The 20,306-nt window shown below is 38.0% G+C and overlaps 2 protein-coding genes across 2 annotated transcripts in view; one reads left to right on the top strand and one right to left on the bottom strand.

Annotated features, from left to right (window-relative positions):
- Positions 1 to 10,314, bottom strand: part of znrf1 (zinc and ring finger 1) — a 30,122-nt gene extending 19,808 nt beyond the window's left edge. The window contains exon 1 of the mRNA XM_052597817.1: positions 9,411 to 10,314. Within this exon, the coding sequence (XP_052453777.1) occupies positions 9,411 to 9,798 (388 nt within the window). The 5' untranslated portion in view covers positions 9,799 to 10,314. The remainder of the gene's footprint in view (positions 1 to 9,410) is intronic.
- Positions 10,315 to 12,351: 2,037 nt separating this feature from the next.
- On the top strand, positions 12,352 to 14,703 carry gins3 (GINS complex subunit 3). The gene is made up of 3 exons (XM_052597105.1): positions 12,352 to 12,666; positions 13,390 to 13,623; positions 14,287 to 14,703. Exons 1-3 carry the CDS (start codon positions 12,496 to 12,498, stop codon positions 14,515 to 14,517), a joined length of 636 nt encoding a protein of 211 aa, XP_052453065.1. The 5' UTR covers positions 12,352 to 12,495; the 3' UTR covers positions 14,518 to 14,703.
- Positions 14,704 to 20,306: the final 5,603 nt, after the last annotated feature.

Here is a 20,306-nt window from a genome sequence, read left to right as displayed (position 1 = left end):
TGAAGGATCATATGACAAGGATCATATGACACAGCTGAAAATTCAGCTTTAACATAATAAAAATAAATAATACTTTAAAATATATTAAAATAGAAAACAGTTATAATATAATATATATAATATAATATTCCACAATATTACAGTTTTGCTGTATCTTTGATCACACAAATGCAGCCATGGTGAGCGAAAGAGAACATTTAAAAATAACTTACTGACTTTAAATGGAATTTGCTAAAGGTTACATTTAATATTATTAAAATATGAATGTTTTAAATATTAGCTTTAGGTCAGCATTAAATGACGTCAAGAAATTTGAAATGTTTAAAATATTATCTATTTATATAGCTGCAATTTTAATAATTTCTTAAAGTGTAAAAAAAAACATAAGGTATATAAGGTCCAGAAATTTGAAGGCATTATGTTAACCACAATAAATGCTGATGACTAAATAAACGTTGCTTGTTTAGCCAGACAGGACACTGGGTCGGGAACACCAGCTCACCAACATCTAAAAAGTACCATGTTGATGACAAATCCAGATTTTAAAAAATGACTTGTTATCCATCACCGAAAATAATCTCAATCTCAATCTAATTTATCAGTCTATCACTACATAATATATTGTAAGAGGGTTACAAGACACAAATGCATTTAAATGTGAAGGGCAGAGAGATAAAGCGCATAAAAGACAGCGAAAGCGGCAACAAAAACAAATCAATATTGCATGTTGTTTCACCGCTTATCAGCTCTTAAAGAATGTTGTCTGCAAGGAGGCTTATTGTGTCTCGACATCAGCGGTGGCCATCGGAGGGCCATCTGAATCAAGCCTGCGACCCTCCTCAATGGAACGGCCAGGATGCCCATACATGGGTGTAACGTTTTCAAATGACATCAGAGCGAACTCTCCTCAACTAGTTTCAACTTATTACCTTCAGTGGGAAAAGAACACCTGTTTCCATGGCAACTGCAGAACGAGAGGGAGGTAATGACATGGAGAGTGTGTGTGTGTCTGTGGTTATAGATGCAGACATACTGTTTTCCTCTGTAAACTTCCTGATTACAGGATGTTGTTTTGGCCCTTGAGAGAAAAGACGGGGGTATATTTGTGTCGTCGATAGCGTGCAAACGCTCACGTGACAATGTGTAAGGTCTCAAAAGACAAGAAAGTGGGCACACAATGGTGAAAAACTACATCGCAAAAAGTCCCTGGGGCGACACGAGCCGCCCTTGTGCTTGTCACAGGTTTATCTTTAGCTGGTCTCCGCTGTATAATGGCAAGGTTTGGTCGCAGCTCCATGGAAGCGGTTGTCACGGTCTTCTAATTGGCTGGTTGTGTGCACGAGCGACTCCTCCTTCATTGAAGGAGCTCTGGCAGCTGTCATTCACAGGAGCCGCTACACGCAGGAAGTGAGGGATGGGGCGGGGGGAAATGTCTCTCTGTTTCTCGCGCTCGCTCGCCCTCCCTCTGAGGCTCGCTGAAATGAGTGTGCGAGTGTTGTGGGGGTGGCAGGCTTGTTGAGGCCGCATGTAAGACTGCAGCCCGAAAACAGCGGTGGCAAGCGACAGGGTTGTCACAGCAACAGCCGACCTCCTTCAACTCTGCGGTGTGTAGCGGCTGGCCAATTCACAGGGGCCCTACACAGTGCACACTGCTCCCTGTGCACCAAGAAGGGGATACGTGTAGATGTCCAATGGCAATGCCATCAAACACTTTTTCCACTCAACATGGCTGAATATCTCCAGAAATCAACTTCCGAGACACTACCAGGCGACTGGAACACACCCTGTATATCTGTGCATATGTGCGTGTCTGATTTTGTTTTTGGAACTCTGTGTCTTCCTTTTGTGTCAGCAAGATGCTGCGCATGTGTCTTTGCATAAATGTATTACACCGTGAGCTAAGAGAGAGAAAGAGAGAGAGAGAGAGACCAGTGAGGCAAAGAAAAAGCAGAAATAATTTGAGAGAGTGACCTATATTTCTTGAATCCTGCTGCTAGACAGATCAGCACAGATGTTCCACGATCCCAACATTCCTAAAAGACTTGCCACTTAAACCAGCACCGTAACACTCCGTTTCGGTTGTAATTAATGCAAAATGTTTACGTTGACTTAAGATGTCATCTCAAAGACTTCCGTTTTGATGCAGCAGCGGAGGCCAGTGAATGATTACTCAGTTTTCTAATGGGTGAGCGATAATGATTAAACAGAGCACTTTTAGCAGAGCGTTTACTGTTGCTTTTAATCTGCTTGTGTGCAGCAAACAGGTGAGTTGACCAGCCTTCAACACAAATATGCTACAGCTTTAACATCAATGGACCAGCTTTGAAATAAGCAGACTAGCTACACTATGTGAAGACTGCCATGACAGCACAGAATGGAATTCATAATTTCAACAAAAAGATCAGCGAGAAATACCATTTTCTAATTGGAAATTAAACACTGCTACTAACACAATGAGCCTACAATTATTCTGAACAACTTCCTCTCAATAAACAATCATCAATGAGTCATCTTTAAATCACCAGTGCTTAAGATTTAAATAAAGGCAATTATTGATGATTAGCGGTGCTTGCTAAGAAAAGGATCGCTACTATGATTGCTCATACTTGTTTTCCAGTCCATAACTCATCCCACACGTTTGCGTTACGGACATGAATGACATATCGTGTCGTGCGACTTGTTGAGGAGAGGTGTGCTACATTTCTAAGATATCATATTCTCCTGGCAGGCAATAAAAAAATCATGTATCATTGGGTCAGAATATCAAATGAACTTGAGGACATAATAACATCCTAGCAATGCCCTAGCAACCACCCAGAACACATTAGCAACAATTTAGAACATCCTAGCAACAACCTATATTAAATATATTTCCTATATATTAACAATGAATATATTTAAATAGTTATTGCTTATTGACAATATATTTATATATCGTAATATTTAATTTTATATTCAAATATCTTTCATATATAGATGTACATGTAATAAAATATGCTACTTTGTGTGTGTAAATATTTGAATATATATATATATATATATATTTATATTTACATTTATATGGCAACATGTATGTATAATATATGTACTCAGTTATGAGGAAAACATACACTCATAGGCCACTTTGCTAGTACTGGGTTGGACCCCCTTTGGCCTTCAGAACTGCCTTAATTCTTCATGGCATAGATTCAACAAGGTGTTGGAAACATTCCTCAGAGATTTTGCTCCATATTGACATGATAGCATCACGCAGTTGCTGCAGATTTGTCGGCTGCACATCCATGATGTGAATCTCCTTTTCCAGCCAATCCCAAAGCTGCTCTATTGGATTGAGATCTGGTGACTGTCGAGGCCATTTGAGTAAAGTGAACTCATTGTCATGTTTAAGAAACCAGTCTGAGCTGATTTGAGCTTTCTGACATTCCTGCTGGAAGTAGCCATCAGAAAATGGGTACACTATAGTCATAAAGGGATCGACATGGTCAGCAACAATACTCAGGTAGGCTTGGTATTTAGAAGATGCTCAGTTGGTACTAAGGGCCCAGAGCCATATAGAGTGAGAGTTGCGACAACTCCATTGACTCCAATGGAACGCTTTTTTTACAGCAATGGCGGCTCGTGGAGCCTCTAAATAGTTCCCGGAAGTAAAAGGCAAACCGATGCCGCGCCGTAGAGATGCAGCAGAACAAACCGTTTGCGACACACTTTTAAAAGGTAAGACGTTAAAATATACGATTGTATATTACCAGTACATCTAAATAACAATAAATTGTAAGTTAAAACCTTCTAGTAGAGTATTACTCATTAAATGAGTAGATTTAAGGGATGTTATCAGATAACTAACAGATTAGGCTAGGACTGGAACTGAATAAAGTTAGTAACGAACACCCGATTGATTGTAAAATCTGTTCTCTTAATTCAGTTTAATCCATCGTGTTTGGAATTAGAAAAAAAGGAGTATAAACATATTTTTTTGCAGGGTGGGGAAAGTTAGCTAACCTTACATAGCCTATTACGTTAGTTCAATATAACGTGTGACAGCGGTGAGTGGAAGTGGTAAAAATGAGGTTATAACGTTTGTTCCTTATTACACGTATTAAATTTCTTAATAATAAAATACACCCTATTGATATAAATTTAGAGTGAATCGAGTTTGCAAAAACATGGGTGGAGTGTTTTTAGTCATTGTGATTCATTGACTATTACCTGTCTATATTATATAATAATACTGTATTATATACTTAAACTTGTTAGTGTATAAAAGTAACATACTGTGGGTGCTGGTGGGGTGGATTAGTGGTGCCACTGGACTGTTCTGGGATGGAGCATCAGTGATGATCTTTATTTTTCTTAGTGCTGCCTTTGCATTGTTTGATATTTTTTTTCTTGTCTCTTTAATTTTTTTAATAGACCCAGGTAACTGGTTGATGGTTCACTGGAATGCTGACTGGCTGCTGACTGACTTGCTGCTGGTTGACTGGGCAGTGTCACCTGTCCCTGTCTCTCCTCTCTAGCCATGTCCTTTTTCTTAACTGTCACTTTACCTTCTCTGAGTGTCCTCACTCTTTTTTCCTTCTTCTTTAGCTTTGAAACTGATAGAGGCAGAATACATGGTATTGCTAATTTTAAATATTGAAAATATCACATTACTTCAACTAGTACGAGTTTGTACATATTATACATGAATCACCTGAAATAACATAGCTGTAATCAGCAGCCATTTCTTGCATGTTCACAGGTCTAGGGGTGCATCGTGGAGCAGGGCCCTCCTCTTTTTGACCACAGGACGATGTACAAAGATTCTGGGAATAGCATCTGGTCTCAGCCTACTCTTGAATTTTTTGGTCATGACAAATTGCTTTGCCTCAATTTGCCTGCAGAGTGACTTCAGTTTAGTTTCCACAGACAACTTTTTTTTGTCTACCCACATACTGTACATATCACATGGTGGTTAAATGCACAGTTATAGGTAACACTGATGACTCCCTGCAATGTCTCACCCTGAGTCTCAGCTCCCTGGGTTTTGCAAGGCTTTGCTTGTTCCTTATTTCTAGTAAATCATTTTCAATGTAAAAAAGTGCAAACAAATTTAAGTATAATTACCTAACAATTTTTTGTTGTTGTAATTTTTATTTATATTTAGATTGCTCCTGCTGACTTGAGCCAACCATTATTTTCTCCTTTCTATGTCAGCTGGGAAGACATACATTCGCACACCTTCCTCTGACCAAGTGGAGCATCCCCACGCAGCACAGCAAACCATGGTGGATACTATGCAAGGACAAAATGAAAGAAAGGACACATACAAAATGCTTGGCATGCTATTCAATTTATTAGAAATGTATTCATGAATTGCTGTAAACAGTTAATTGTATTTATTTGAATAAAAATACAAAGTAATCTCGTAATATATAATTACAATTTAAAATAACTGTTTTCTATTTTAAAATGTAATATACTCCTGTGATGCCAACCTGAATTTTCAGAATCATTACTTTTGAATGGCAGTGTACATGTTTATATACGAGTATGCTTAAGTTGTTTTAAACCTGAATATATTGTGTACATGAATAAGTATTGTAAGAATTATACTAGATATAATAGATATATTATTTATAATCCATAATTATATTACTATATGTAATTGTAAGAAATATAAACAGTAAGCTTAATTTTACATTTATTTAACATGCTAATTACTGCTGCTAACAGTTAATTGACCCATAGTGCGGTGCAAACTGAAAATCACCTGTCACCAGCCAGTCTCTGTTCTACCTGAAAGTCATCAATATGACATTAGTTAACATGAGATCAGTGGAATAAAAGGACAATATGTAACGTAAAAAGGCAACAGCAACCCGTGTTTATACAACTTAACGTTAGCATGAAATACGTTTTTAAAATAACGGTACTTGAACACATCCTCAAATATTCCCCGATTTGATATTTTATAAACAACATTGCTGTAACTACATACTCATGCTACATACATATGTCGGTGTGTTGTATAAATATATAAAATAAATGCATTTATTGACTCCTTATTACCAGAAATCGCAGTTCTGTCACTCTACTCTATTAGTTTGAATGGCCGCCAATGCACTTCCTGGAACTATTTGAAGTCTACACGAATCACGTGACAACCAAACATTTCGAACTTCCGTTGTCGTAACTCTCTCTCTATATGGCTCTGTAAGGGCCCAAAGTGTGCCAAGAAAATATCCGTTTTATGTAAAACCAAGGATTAAATTCTTAATAATTTTTTTTTAATAAAGCTATTACATGTAAAAATGAAGTGCAGATTCTTCATTGCTAAAGTTTATATGTAGGCTATTTTTATATGTATATCAATATATAGTTATAAATGGACAATAAACATATTGCAGTATATTGAAAAATGTAACCAATTGTTTCCAATAAATAGAAATGTATTTAATATTGCATTATATTTTTTCAGTATATTTCCAATATATTTTGTAAGAGTAGCTACCACCCAGAATCTGTGAGTTCTCCACAATTGGCAAAACTCTCTTTTTCAGATACATATTATTTGTTTCACTGACTTGATCTATATTTTCTATTTAAAGTCAGAATTAAACCCTTACCTAAATCTATTTATAAGAAAAGAGACTTCCCTAATTATTTAGTCTGCATAAATATCACTCTTTTCTTACAGATCTGGCTCCACAACCAGTTGATTGAACCCAGTCCCTTCCCTACATATTTGTTCATTTTTTAGTAATCCATTCACTTGGATGTCCATAACAATAATTGCAAATAAATATTTAATGAAAGAAAGAAAAAAGAAAGAAAGAAAAAAAGAAAGAAAGAAAGAAAGCTGACTCCACCTCACCAAAGATGGTCAGTGGTAATTCAGTTACTGTAAATATCACGAAGTTTGAAAAAGGAGATGAATAAAGCGATAGGCTTAAAGCTGTCTACAATGTGTTGCAAGTAGGCCGGCCACTCATGTAAACAAAACTTCTGTTTGCCTAGTAAGAATAAACAGAATTTACTTGTAAGACACTGATTGAATCCAGGCTCATTCATGTCTTGTAGAGCCTGAAGGGGTCGATAGCTCTACAGATAATATAAGCTTACAGCTTATCAAATCTATACAGTTAAAGGTTTTTTTTTCCCCCTGAAATAGTCTAACAGCAAAACTGTAAACCATAGCAGTTGATTTTTAAAGGTGAAGTTTCTGTGTCAACGGCTGAACCGAACTGCAAAAATAATGAGTGTCAAACAGGTTTCCTGAACACTCCCTCCATCTGCCATTGGCCAGCCAAACAGATTGGTTGAGCTAATGTTTCTGCTGCTAGTAAGGATGCTCAAACCAACAGATTTCTTTCTTAAAGGACTGATATAGAACAAATATGTAGCTTTTGGGGATACTGGTTGTAAAGGACCATTTTATTACAAAATAAAGTAAAGAATGAATGTTTAACAAATCCAACTGTTACAATACAGTACTTATTTTTTTCTGTGGAATACCAAAGAAGGTTTTTTTTGAAGAATGATTTTGTTTTTGCACTATATGGACAGAAAATCACAATAATTTGCAAAATATCTGTTTTTGTGTTCCATGGAAGAAAGAAATCCATACAGGTTTGGAACAACACGAGGGCGAGTAAAAGATTACTAAAGATTACTATCTGTTTAAAAGAGGAAAATAAAAATGGCAGAGTAAATGTTTTCACATTTATGCAGCTTTAAATTATAGGTAAACTGGGCTGATATGAGTGGGTAAGTCTGCATTTCAGATGAGTCATTCCCATTTCATTAAGTGTTTGACATGAGAATATACCTACTGTATTTACTGAGTCTTACTTTCAAACACAGGGGAACAGGCAGTACTTTTCCAAGAACCATTTCCCCTCATGATCCCTGAGCCCCACCCTTCAGAAAGGCACCTGACATCGCTTGTGTTCACTGTGACATTCATTAACTCACAGTAGCAACCTGGCAACCTGTGGCTGATCACTGTTTAGAAGCCAAATCACACACCATGACATTCATGGCTGAACGCATCACCTGTTAACATGAGCTACGTTCCCTGAAAATGAGGGAAATCTCATTTGGTGTCAGTGGCATAACCTTTAAGGGAAAATGGAGTCAAATTGTTTACATCTGGCAGATTTCCTCTGGAGGCCACATTTGGGGGTTGCTTAACGAGCACCGAGAGACTGAGGCTGGAAGACATCAGAGCGCTGCGGCTCAGGCCTCGACAAGCCTCGCAGTGGTGTTTTAGTCGGGAATGAATCTTTCTTGTTCTCTTCCATGTGCTGACTCATATTTCTGTCTCTTCATTTAGAGGCAAGGGACTGTCTGAGAGGACTGATATAGCATGAATATGTAGCTTTCCAATACTGGTGCTCGCCGTGATTTTGCCAAGTAAGACATGTTCCAGGATCAACATTACTGTCCAAAAATATCGACTAAACCCAATCTCTACCCCTAAACCTAACCCTACCCATAATTTATTCCTACAATCAGAGGGAAATGATAGCTGATTAACAAAGAAGCACCTGACCCTGATTTTAAACCTAAAACAGATATTTCCTGAAAAGTTATCCCTCAATTCTGATTGCCTAATTGGGATGTTGTTCCAGGATCAACAAGGATGTTGATCCAGGAACATGTTGTACTTGTCAAAATCACTGTCACCGAAAACTGGTTGTGATTGACCATTTTATTGGTTGAAACTAGACTCTGAGCAACATAGAATGAGACATTTCAATGTGAATGAACTCAATGGGTCGTGAAAGATCAACCAGGCATCTATTATGTTTATTTACGCTGATAAACTTACTGATCGCTTAGCTTGTCAAGCAAGTTAATATTGTCCTCTCACAAGAGAAAGGTGCAGATGATCTATGAATATGTTGACTTATAACCATCCGTGTTTAAAGTAATGTACTCAATGCAACTCTTTTGGAGCTGTGTAAATGGAGATCAAAATGAATGTTTTTTTTTAACAAATAGTTCAATAATTGATACAGTGACTTGCTCGCAAGCACAAAAAAATAATCGCTTAACAAACCAGCAAACGGATCTTTTAAGTGAAGTGATTCAAAAGATTCGAGTCACTGTAAAGAAGCTAAATCCCTACTTATAAAACCCAGTCACAGAGACATATTGTGGTTCGAGCTAAGCGGATGATAACCATGAGTCCCCCTCCCTGTGTAATCATAGGCTAATTGTCCCAGTAAGATTTGGCAACCTGGCTTAATAACGTCGATTCGTGCCAGCCGTTGGTCAGACAGGTCTCGTGCGCATTCCCCCTCCCGCCGGCGCGAAAACTGGAGCAGCAGCGTGCCCTCAAGTGATATTCCGTGCTACATGTGGCGGCATCGATATAGCTTTGTGCCACTGCGCCCTGTTTATGCGGAGTTTGAGTTATCACTTACCGCTATTGGGGCTAAACCATCGGGGCGCAATGTGCAGGGGCAAAGTGTCTGCCAACGACGCCCGGGGTCCCAGGTAAAGCATACCGTCCGTGTGGTGCCCGCCGCCCGTTTCTTGGTATCCATTACCGTTATGAGCAGGATCCGGGACAGACCCCCCTCCAGCTCTGTCCGAGTCTGTTCCTCTGGGGTTGTAAAACCCGAAGGGCACCGTGGCGCTATGATCTATGCCCATCCCCGCCACGGAGCTCACCGAGCGGCTGCGCAGTCCCATCGTGCCACCTGGCCGGTAGTGTCCGAAGTGGGCCGAAGGTGGCACCGCGCTGTCATCCGTCGAGACACCGGGAAAAGCTCCCCGGGGCCGCCCCGCCGTACTCTGCTTGCCCCCCATCCAAAAGTATCCGCTAAAAATGGGTGGGGGTGTCGCGGAAAGGGTGTCACGGATCGCCCTGCGGCGCTTCTCGAGCCTCCTTCAAACAAGAGACCAAAACAAGCGCTGAAATCCGCGGCTGTCAAGTCTGACTAAAACAGCTGTGTCTCGCAGACGCGACAGCACATGTTCCTGGTCGAATCATGGACCTAAAGTCTCAATAATCACCTTAGGGAACAAGGGGGTGGAAATAAAGCCGTTCGCGCGAGCAAAAACGCAACACGTTCTCCGCTTATAAGCAACTGACAGGACAGCCTGTCCAAAATCACCAGGCGCAACAACACATCCGCAGTACTTTGAATGCAAAAGCGCTCTCTTATTCAGAGAGGACTGACTGAAAATACATCAGCCATGATGCCCGTCCAGTGTATCGGTCCAGAGGTCCGCTGGTCCTCCCTCCGTCTGCCTGGAGATCGATTGAGCGTGTGCTGCTGCTGCTGCTGCTGAGAGACAATAGAGGAGCTTACTGCGCATACGCGGATCAACAGTGGCGAGATGTGCTGTAAACGCGAGCATGGATTTACAATACCTAGCCCAAACGATCAATTATTAAGAAGTGTCTTTTCTTTTTTTCCACGCAGACATCGTCTCGCCTCCAACAGCCGCGTGGTGATCTGGTGTTAAAGGAGGACAGAGATGTGACCCAGTAACATTACCATAACGAAGTTAACACAGAGAAGGCAGACATGATTTAATTTAGGTAGCCTACTCCTCATGTTTTCATTTGCAGCAATCCATTCGGAGGCCTAATAGATGCTTGAGTTGAGAAAAATGACCATAACCACTTTCATCTCCATAATGGGGCCAAAAGTGCGAGTGTGTTCTGTAAGCAAGCCATGAAATCTCAGGGCATTTGACAGTTATTGACAGAAAATCACAAACTGATACAGTATGTGCAAAATTTAATTCAAAGTACTTTACTGGCATGACTATTTTTGTACCTTGATGATTAATTAAAACACATAAAAACAGGAAAAATTAAACACACACACACACACACACACACACATACACAAACATATAAGGCATGCTGAAAGATAATTGCAATATACAATCAAATAATATTCAATACATTCAAATAAACTCAGTAAGACAACACATCTGCTGTATTTCTATTCATCGCATGCAGTAAATCAATATATTAAGCTTTATTTATTTTTTGGGATTCATAAATTATGTATGGACTGCATCATTAATATCATAGTGTGCATTGCATAAAACCTTTTTACATTTTTTAAGAGACACAATCTTGTAACCAGGTCCATAACAACCATAGACAGTGATGTTAATTATTACTTTTTTCCCCCTGAGGCTTTTTAAAATAAGCATCAAGTACATGATTATTATATTATTTACTACTGCCTGCCTATCTCACAAAACAACATTTTAGTTGAAGTGTGTTCAGGGCATTGAGCAATGTCACACTGAAGACTATTTTGAGAATATAAATTATGGGTAATCTTAGGATATGAGCACATAAATAAAACCATAATTTATGTCCAAAAATAAATTGAATAAAACAGAGTAGTGAATCTGTTCTGAAAATTTGGCTGTGACCTTTATAACTGCAATACTGTATTTTCTCTTTAAAAGAAGACAGTGACCTGTTATTGCTTCTTCATGAACTTATTTTTCATATATGTATGCTGTAAATCAAAGTGGATTTGAGAATATTATAGCATTTATATGCAGATGAAAAGCACACAACTGTGTGGCAGTGCAGTTAGAGATAATATATTAATGGACACCTTTATTTTTATTATTTTTTGTATTTTTTTTTTCTTTTATTATGTGTTTTTTGTTCTGTCGCTGTCATTCTGTTGCACTACGAAACTAATTCCTCATATGTCTAAACATACCTGGCAATAAAGCTCATTCTGATTCTGATTCTGTTTAAGAACAGAAACTGACTTTTTACAATACAAGAACTTAAAGTTTCATTAAGTGTCTGCTTATATTGTGCTGTAAACACCTTTTTGATTTTACAACATACTAATGAGATGTTTTAATTATAAGTCTGTTTAATGACAGGCCACTGGCAAACTATTGTTATGTTTAGATGAGTATGATATCCAGTTCTAACTGACAGGCAGTAATCATTGCAATTACAGATGGTTTCGTTTGTAAAGTAAAGAAATAGCGTCATCTGATGGCCAACGTGATAAATGCACATGAAAGAAATAGTGATCAGTATATTGTCTACACAAACATAATGCAGAAACAAAGTATTATGCTAATTTAATCACTTTTTTGTAATCGTTTTATTTTTTTTCTAAAAAGAATTAAAACGATTTTAACATGTTCTAATATATATATATATATATATATATATATATATATATATATATATATATATATATATATATATATATATACTTTTTTTTTTTTTTTTTACTAAGCATGTATACTGAGCTGGTATTTTATAAAGTATAAGTGTGCTGTAAATCAAAGAGGATATGAGTTGCTGTCTGTCTTCAATCGCTCTGTTATCGACTGCTCGCGTCTGTGTTCGATGCTCCTCGTGCTCGATGCTCTATTAGTTCTCATTTGAAGTTGCGCGCCAAATGCTGCTTTGACGGTGCTGTTGTTTTGACTTGTTCCTCTTTATTTTCTCTTAGCTCTGTTTGCTCATTTTCAGTTCACTCATAAACAATACAAATGGAATTGCAATCCTACATGCCTGTCCCCCCGGGGATCGGAATGGAGGAGAATTACTTTTCTCTCGATGATATTTTACTTTCTCACGAGCGACTGCCGTGCAGGACTGAGAGCGCGTTCCCGCGACTCGGGTTCCTCGAGAAATCCAGCGAGACACGCGACATACCAGAGGTAAACTTTCTCGCTTTATCATTCATGTTTGTTTTTAAAATGGCTATAAAAGCATTTACTACCTTTTTTTATTTTCATATTTATATCTCTTCTGGGATTTTTTGGTCGTTATTTGCAAGCAAGCTGTACATTCCTTAAGTTGTGCTAAATTTAAGCAAAATTTTGAAAATATGTCTGTTTTATAAAATGCTAACTACGATGTTCGCTTTAAGAAGATAAAAGGACAAGTTCTTTTGTTAGCCAAATTTTAATTTCCGTAACTGTTATCTTCACCACAGACTGTTACAAATACAAATGGCACTGTGGAAATAATCATGACAGAAATTATATTAACACTGATATTGGATCAGAAAAAGTCTGAGTTGCATGGAGAGAAAGTGTTTTGCATACTCATTAAATATAGGCTAAGTAGGGTTACAAAGAGGTGGAAATTTTCCCCAAAATCCTGGAGAGTTTCCAAAACTCCTGGAGAGTTTCCAAAACTTCTGTAATGTTTCTGAAATTTACTGGAATTTTCCACCTTTTTGAACCTTAAACATAAGTCCCTAACTATACATACATATATATATATATATATATATATATATATATATATATATATATATATATATATATATATATATAATATGGGTGCTTAATTTTAACTTCATATGAGAAACAGCTTCTGTCTTTTGGCACATGTTTTGTACGTGATTGATTTATACTTGTGTTTTAATGTTTCAGGGCACAAAGATGGAGATGCCACTGTGGCTGGCCAAGGGTCTGTATGAAAGGAAGAGGCGAGTTCTGTCCATGGAGCTGCCAAAGGTGTATCGTGAGGGTTGGAGAACAGTGTTCGGGGCAGATCCCTCTGTTGTAGACTTGTACAAAATGGGGCCGTATTATTATGGTTTAGGCTCCCAGTTGCTACATTTTGACAGCCCAGAAAACCCAGAGATTGCGAATACCATCCTCCAGGTGAGCATGTCTAGATAGGTAGTCACACAATAAACAATTATGGCTGTAAAAAGCATGCACATTCAAGCTAAATCATATGTTAAACATATAAGATATGATGAGTTGTTTAATTTACCTTAACCTGTTAGTAATGGGTTGGTTAGAAGAAAGCTAGCTTGCTGTTAGGGTACACAGCTTCACATGCTGAAATCATGTCAGTTAAATAACTAAGCAATGTGTAATAATGCATCTTCTGTTTCTTACTTCAACCAATAGAGGGAGCAGTACGTTTAAAATCATTACTAGAACTGACCAGTTGCTGGGCAGACTGATATGCCAGTTTGAAGAGGACGTACAGTTCTATAGTGTTTCATCAGGGAACATTCAGGGCATAGTTTAGGGCTTTAAATAGCTAGTACTGTGTATTGATTATTTCAATGCAAACAAACAGCTTTGAACTTTGAGCAAGATATGGCTGAATTCTTCTGTAATGTCTATAAAGTTGCAAATAGCAAATGTCTTTTAGTTTTAGTCATGGAGTCTACTTGTTTTGATCACTTCTACTGCTGTTTTTATTCATATATAATGCTTGTTAAACTAGATATTTATTTTGCAACTGTTCCTGACTGTATCCTATGTTCCTGTATCCTAAAATCTATATACTGTCCCCATCTGTCTTATCAGACATTCATCGGTCGTTTCCGTCGGACCATGGACTCGTCCCAGAATGCCTACAATGAAGACACATCAGCGCTGGTGGAGCGCTTGGACTGCTTAGAGAGGAGCTTGTTTAAGGCAGGCCAGAGTGGACTAAACAGTTTCCAACTGTGGGAAAAGGGCCGGTCCTCTCACCTCACTGCCTCTAGTCTAGTTATCAACTACAGAAAGAGGAAAATGACAGACCTGCAGGCCTGAAAGATCAAAAGATTACAAAGGAGAACTGAGAACACTTTCTTGCGAGTGTGAGAAAGTGGGACACATGCATGTGTGTTTGTGTTATTGAGAGACTTGTGTTAATTGCTTGTGAACTTTTTACTGTAATATTTTTGTGTATAAACATGATTTCAAATTGGTATATGGTCAATAAATCAATTTATTCTATTTTTTTCACTCTGTTTCTTCCTTGATACTTCATAAAAGTCATTAATTCTTTAACTTTACAAATAAGTATTTTTTTTTTCCCAGAGATGTGCTTTTTATAAAGCAATTACAGATTCTTCCATTTTCTCATCTTAAAGATGAATGACCAGGTTTCGTCTGTGTGTGTGTGTTTTTTTTTTTGTAGCCTGGGGAGTTTTGAGTTTGCAGGTTATGGATGTCAATATCTGAAACATTTTAACAAAGATTATTTCTGGTGTTCAGAGACTGAAACATAAGTGGACATTTATGCCGTCATATAAAGAGTGCTGGTTCTGATAATCCATGAGCTCTTATATTTAGAATTTCTGAGGTAACATTTGTATGTCATCAGGCTGTTCGTGACTGTGTGTGAGCGAGCCTTATTTGCATCAGTCAACACAAGGACTAATCAAATCACCGCATGTCTCCACACTTCGGTGCAACTTTCTCTCCCCTCTGAAAACAAACCTCTTTATCTTATGCATATTTAAACTAGGAATCTCTTTTCTTCAGGATCAGATTTCGAATGTCTTTGTCGTCTTTATTTTAATGAGCATGCCTATTAGTCCTAGCTGCTTGTTCATGTTTAAAATTTGGGTCAGCCGATGTGGATGACCTCATCCGAGTTTTCGTAATGGAAGTTATTGATATGTCCCTTTGGGATGGTCATATCGACTTTGTTGTCTCTGCAGCCTCAGCTGAGTTGGCTTGGGTAGGGCAGGAGGGATTTATTGACTTTCTGAAAGGTCTAAACTAAAGAAAAGTCACTCATTGCCCTACAGTTCTCTTGTCGTTACATCATTTGGTGGCTTGATTACAAAAAGGTCAGTGACTTTATTGAATAACCATACATACTCAGACAGTAAATAAAAGCATTAATGTTGGCAAAGAGTAAATTACAGTTGTCTCTCTCGTTTTTAGGACAGTGTTGGATAGTGGTTGAGGGCAACGTTAACCAGAAGGCTGATTCAATTCCACAAGGTAAAAGCCATGACTTGTGCCCTTGATCAAGGTACTTGTTTTCTTGGGCTTGCAAGCACCCACCCAACATAATAGAAACTACACAGCAATAAAATAATTGTAACATTTTAGAAACCACACAGCAATGCTATCTTTTAAAAGTTAAATGACACTGAATCTATCATTTAAGATTATTCTCTTCACTTGACATACAGAGTTAAAAATCCTATGTTACCATTCCTTAGCTTCCTAGTGAGTGGTGTCAAGTGTTTCATCATGACCCATGCTGTGTCTCCGAGAACACTACCATTTCTTGTTGTTGCTCAATGAATCACTCCTGACCTGGATTCACAGTGTGGCTTTTCTGGCATGAGCTAGAGATAGATGTACTACTCTTAAGTAGTTTGAACATGGAACTGACCCAACTACTCCCAAATAACCTTGTTAATAGTCTGTTTTTGTTAAGAACTGTGACTGTGGCATTTATAGCTTACTGATTTACAGTGCATGCAAGATGTTTCTTTAAGTGCAGACACATAGGCAATACTATTTTATGAAGATGTAGTCCAGTGTGCAGTGTTGGAAAACTACAGTTCATTACCAAACCAAGACTTTCACAGACATCGTATGCAAGCACAATGAATGTATCTACAGTAGCACTGTCTCTGTAGCAACACTGCATATTGAGTAGACACTGTTACTAGAACATTGCGTTGTGCCTTAAGATTGCATTTCATTTGAATAAACACACACACACACACACACAGAAAGACAGGAAGAAAAAAAATATTTTAATGTGAATCCAAAAAGTTAAAGCATTTCTGAAAAAAGCACTGACATCTTTCCATAATCTCTTCCTCTCACAATAGACCTCTGATTTGTTGCAGAATTATTCATGTTTTTAACTGTATGAGAATCCTGCAAATGATTTCAGATCTTCTCTGTCCTCAGCTCACTGCTTTGCATCTCTTTTTAACAGAGTTGGAGGAAAAGTATCCACTAGTTTTCCCACTTCCCATATCTGTCTTTGAGCTTTTTTTTGGCTTCTTGCCTTAACCGTTCCATTGAGCCGAATTTCAGACCTTCTCATTTGAAAAGAACAGACACGACTCAGAGGCAAAAGAGTGAGAGATGGAGAGAGAAACAGAGGTGTCAGGATTAGCCATATCTAAGCTAACGCCCCCGCGCTGCTCTTCAGATGTGGCTAATCTCTCCCCGACTGGGTTTGCATTCACTCTGAAACACCGGCTCAAACAAGCCTGTGCACTAAAGTAAGTGGGAGGTTGAGAACAGCGTTATATGCCTTATTAATATTTTTGATGGTGGAACCTGTGGTGGACTTCTAAAATGAGGAGGCAAAGTCTTCCCTTTGATTTTTCTTTTCACAAATGTATTTGGGTTAATGGCATATGGAACATTTCATATAGCTTTTATTTGTACCACTTGCTGTTGCTAGCCAATTATTAACAATGACCTTATTTTCAAACTATTAGTAATCAGATCTTTTGTAAACACTACAGATGGAATAAGATTTACATATGATGCACCTTCAATTTAAATGAGCTGAGTGGTCCAACATGCCCAAACAGGTGAGTCCTTTAGCAAATTTGTTCAGTTTTGTTTTTTTGACTTAGTTCTGTCTTCTTTGCATTTTCATACAGAACAACCCTTGTGGAAGTTCTGCTGATGTTTGATGTCGGAATGGATAGGGTATTGGAAGACATTGCCCTTTTCTTTCTCAGCTACTTGCAATGCCTCATTCGTCTGTTTTGTTTGCAGTATTGCTCACTGCAGAGTGACCCGCCTTTTATAAATAGGCTGAGCAAGTGTTGGATGTGCAAAAAATGGTGTCTTCTCCTGTGTTTTTATGTCTTTTTGTCTCACTACCTCTCTCCTCACCTTTGTTTTTTGACAGACAAGTGCGTTCAGGCTGATGAGAAAAAAAATCCATAAATATCTGTCAAGTGACCTGTTCTCCTTCATTCCTGCTATAATGGTGGAATGAGTCATAGCTCAGCTGTTTATCTCTAGTGTTCTTTTTCTCTTCATTCGAGTGGCAGATCACCACATATAAGAAGCATCGTGTTTCAGACAGGATCCAATTTATACGTAAGCATGTACTGAGACAATTTATGTGCTGAAACACCTTAGCAACTGCATAGCAACAACCTAGAGCTTGTGGTATTTATATTTTCATGGGCCACCACACACTGTCTTTGAAGAAAGTTGCAATCTTGGTGTTTCTTGGGGTTTGGTGTGTGGCTGTCATCGTTGTGTCCTTGAGCAATATGTAACCCATTTAGTAAGTGCATTTCTAACTTTACCTCTTGTTAATGTCAAATTATGTTTTATTATTTTTGTTTCAGACAAAATCCAGTTCTGGATTCAAGCATGTGTTACATGGGATTCAACAACAAGGTGGTGATAGCTGGCACAGGAAGGATCATTTCTTTATAAGCTACTCAAATCACACAAAATAAAGTTGATTCTCCATCATCAATGCAAAGAACAGACTGAAAAGTTTGTATTCAACAATTGTAGAACTAAATGTAATACTGAAATCTACATATAATCTCAGTTTATAATCTCAATTTATATACATTTATTTTGTAGTCCTATGTGCAAGTGAAAACTACGAGGCCACATAAGGCATGGCAGTTGTGATTACCATTGTCTCGATTTGTTGCTTGTCAATTTCCTGCAAATGATAATTCAGAAACAAAAGTTTCAGTTGAGTTCTAATGAGGATTTTGTCTACTTCTACTGTACATAGTCCTCTGACACTCCTTATACTGACCCATCTATACTCTAGACAAAGATGTACAATATTGACACTCTTCACATTGCAGCGAGCCAGCTGTGTTGTCTCTGTGATAGCACGTGCCTTGATTATGTCTTACTGAGCAGTTTAAGGTTGTCACATTGGCACACGTACAGACAACCAAACATCAGATAAACAAGGACTCAAAACGTGTTTAGCGTATCAACTGTGGTCACTCCGCTGCCAGGTTTCTCCCAATTCACCACTTAAAACCTGGCTAGGGTCCATCTACTGTTCTAGACCTTTCCAAAAAAGGCGACTGACCTGGTTTCTCCTTATCGCAGAGCTAATATAGGGACAAATAAGGGTCAATTAGCCTGCAAGATTGTGAGCCAAGAATGTGACCGTCTTTAATTTGCAACAATGAAGCAGGTAGAAATGTATACTATGTTGCACTGTATTGTACAGTATGTAGTGATAACTAGTCCATAACTCCTAATGAAGCTAAACATAATAATTTGGGGCTGGTTTGAGCTAGTGTATTAACAAGTTTTAAGTTGAAGAGCAGTAGCAGCCTTTAGCAAAGAATATGCAAGGCTGCAGAATAATGTGAGTTGATTGTATGTGACATCACATCTCTCATTCAGTCAACTCAACAAGTGTGCTGAAATACTGTAGGTTGGCTTTAACATCTTTCTCAAATATTGACAGGAGGCTGCCATGGATGAACCTGTCACCAAATCCAAGCAAATTTTATTTGATTTTTAATTGTAAAAATGTAGGAATCTTAGTGGGTTGGCATTTGCTCCCTTTACCCCCTTGGCTTTTCAACTGTGCCAACAAGATAATGAGAAAAGGTTATTTAGATTCTTGATTCTGGCTCTATAGTGGGTTATATGGACGTTCCAAAAGCAAAAGACCCTGAGAGTTGCCAGGGAAAGTTTTATTGCCATTTCAAAATTTCTTACAATTTCCAGCCAGAATCTACTTGGCTGAGTGAGACTAGTCAGCAACATTTCTATTGCTAATGCGTTAAAGAATATTAAAGACAGTGGACCGTAGTGGGGAAAAAAGGAAAGTGTTTTTTTTTTTTGTTTTTTTTTCATCCTTTGGATTTGTAATTGAATTATGATAATGATTTACTATGACTCAATGCTTTTGGCATCTTGCAAATGACAAGTGATTATCACACTCTGTCATATCCATCAGTATTATCATCATTGTCAATATTACAATAAATGTAATATCAAAAATATGTAGTTTCTTTATTGGTGTAGTTACTGTATCTTCCAACAGGACTGGCTAACTGGACCATGTTAACCAGTCTTGAACCCTTGACTGCCTTAGTACATTGAGACAATTTAGCTATAGAAGGTATAGTATCAAAAACAGACAATTCCAAGAGTTAGGGAGAGGCTGTTTTTAGTGCAAGAATCCTTGACTAACATTAGAAGTAGTCTTCTGAGAAAAGTGAAATAGTACAAAGAAGAAAACTGTTTTGTACCAACACATGCATGGGCGTATGTGTCTGTCCTCGATTCATGCTGTGATAATTAAGTGTGTAGGTTTGTTATAGCAGTGTTTGGGTGGGTATATGAGTATGTGTTTATAATCTTGAGAGAACAGTTTCTAGTAAAAGCTGACTTAATAAAAGCTCATCCTGCCAAATTTGTCCTTCCCCCTGAAGTGTAAGAATCATTTGTACAGAGCTACCACTTGTGGTCTAATTGGACAGCCATTCATTCGAAGCCTTCAGGCTTTACTCAGTATCCCTGTCTCTCTGTTTCTTTCTACTCTCTGTCTCCTTGGTTCCTTGGTTGTCTGCCCTTCAGTATTTTTTCACTCCTCTCCTGTATACAATTTC

Source organism: Carassius gibelio, chromosome B25, assembly GCF_023724105.1.
Source record: "Carassius gibelio isolate Cgi1373 ecotype wild population from Czech Republic chromosome B25, carGib1.2-hapl.c, whole genome shotgun sequence".
Taxonomy (NCBI): Eukaryota; Metazoa; Chordata; class Actinopteri; order Cypriniformes; family Cyprinidae; genus Carassius; species Carassius gibelio.
Note: the sequence above shows the minus strand (reverse complement) of the source record. Positions and strands in the feature narration are given on the sequence as shown.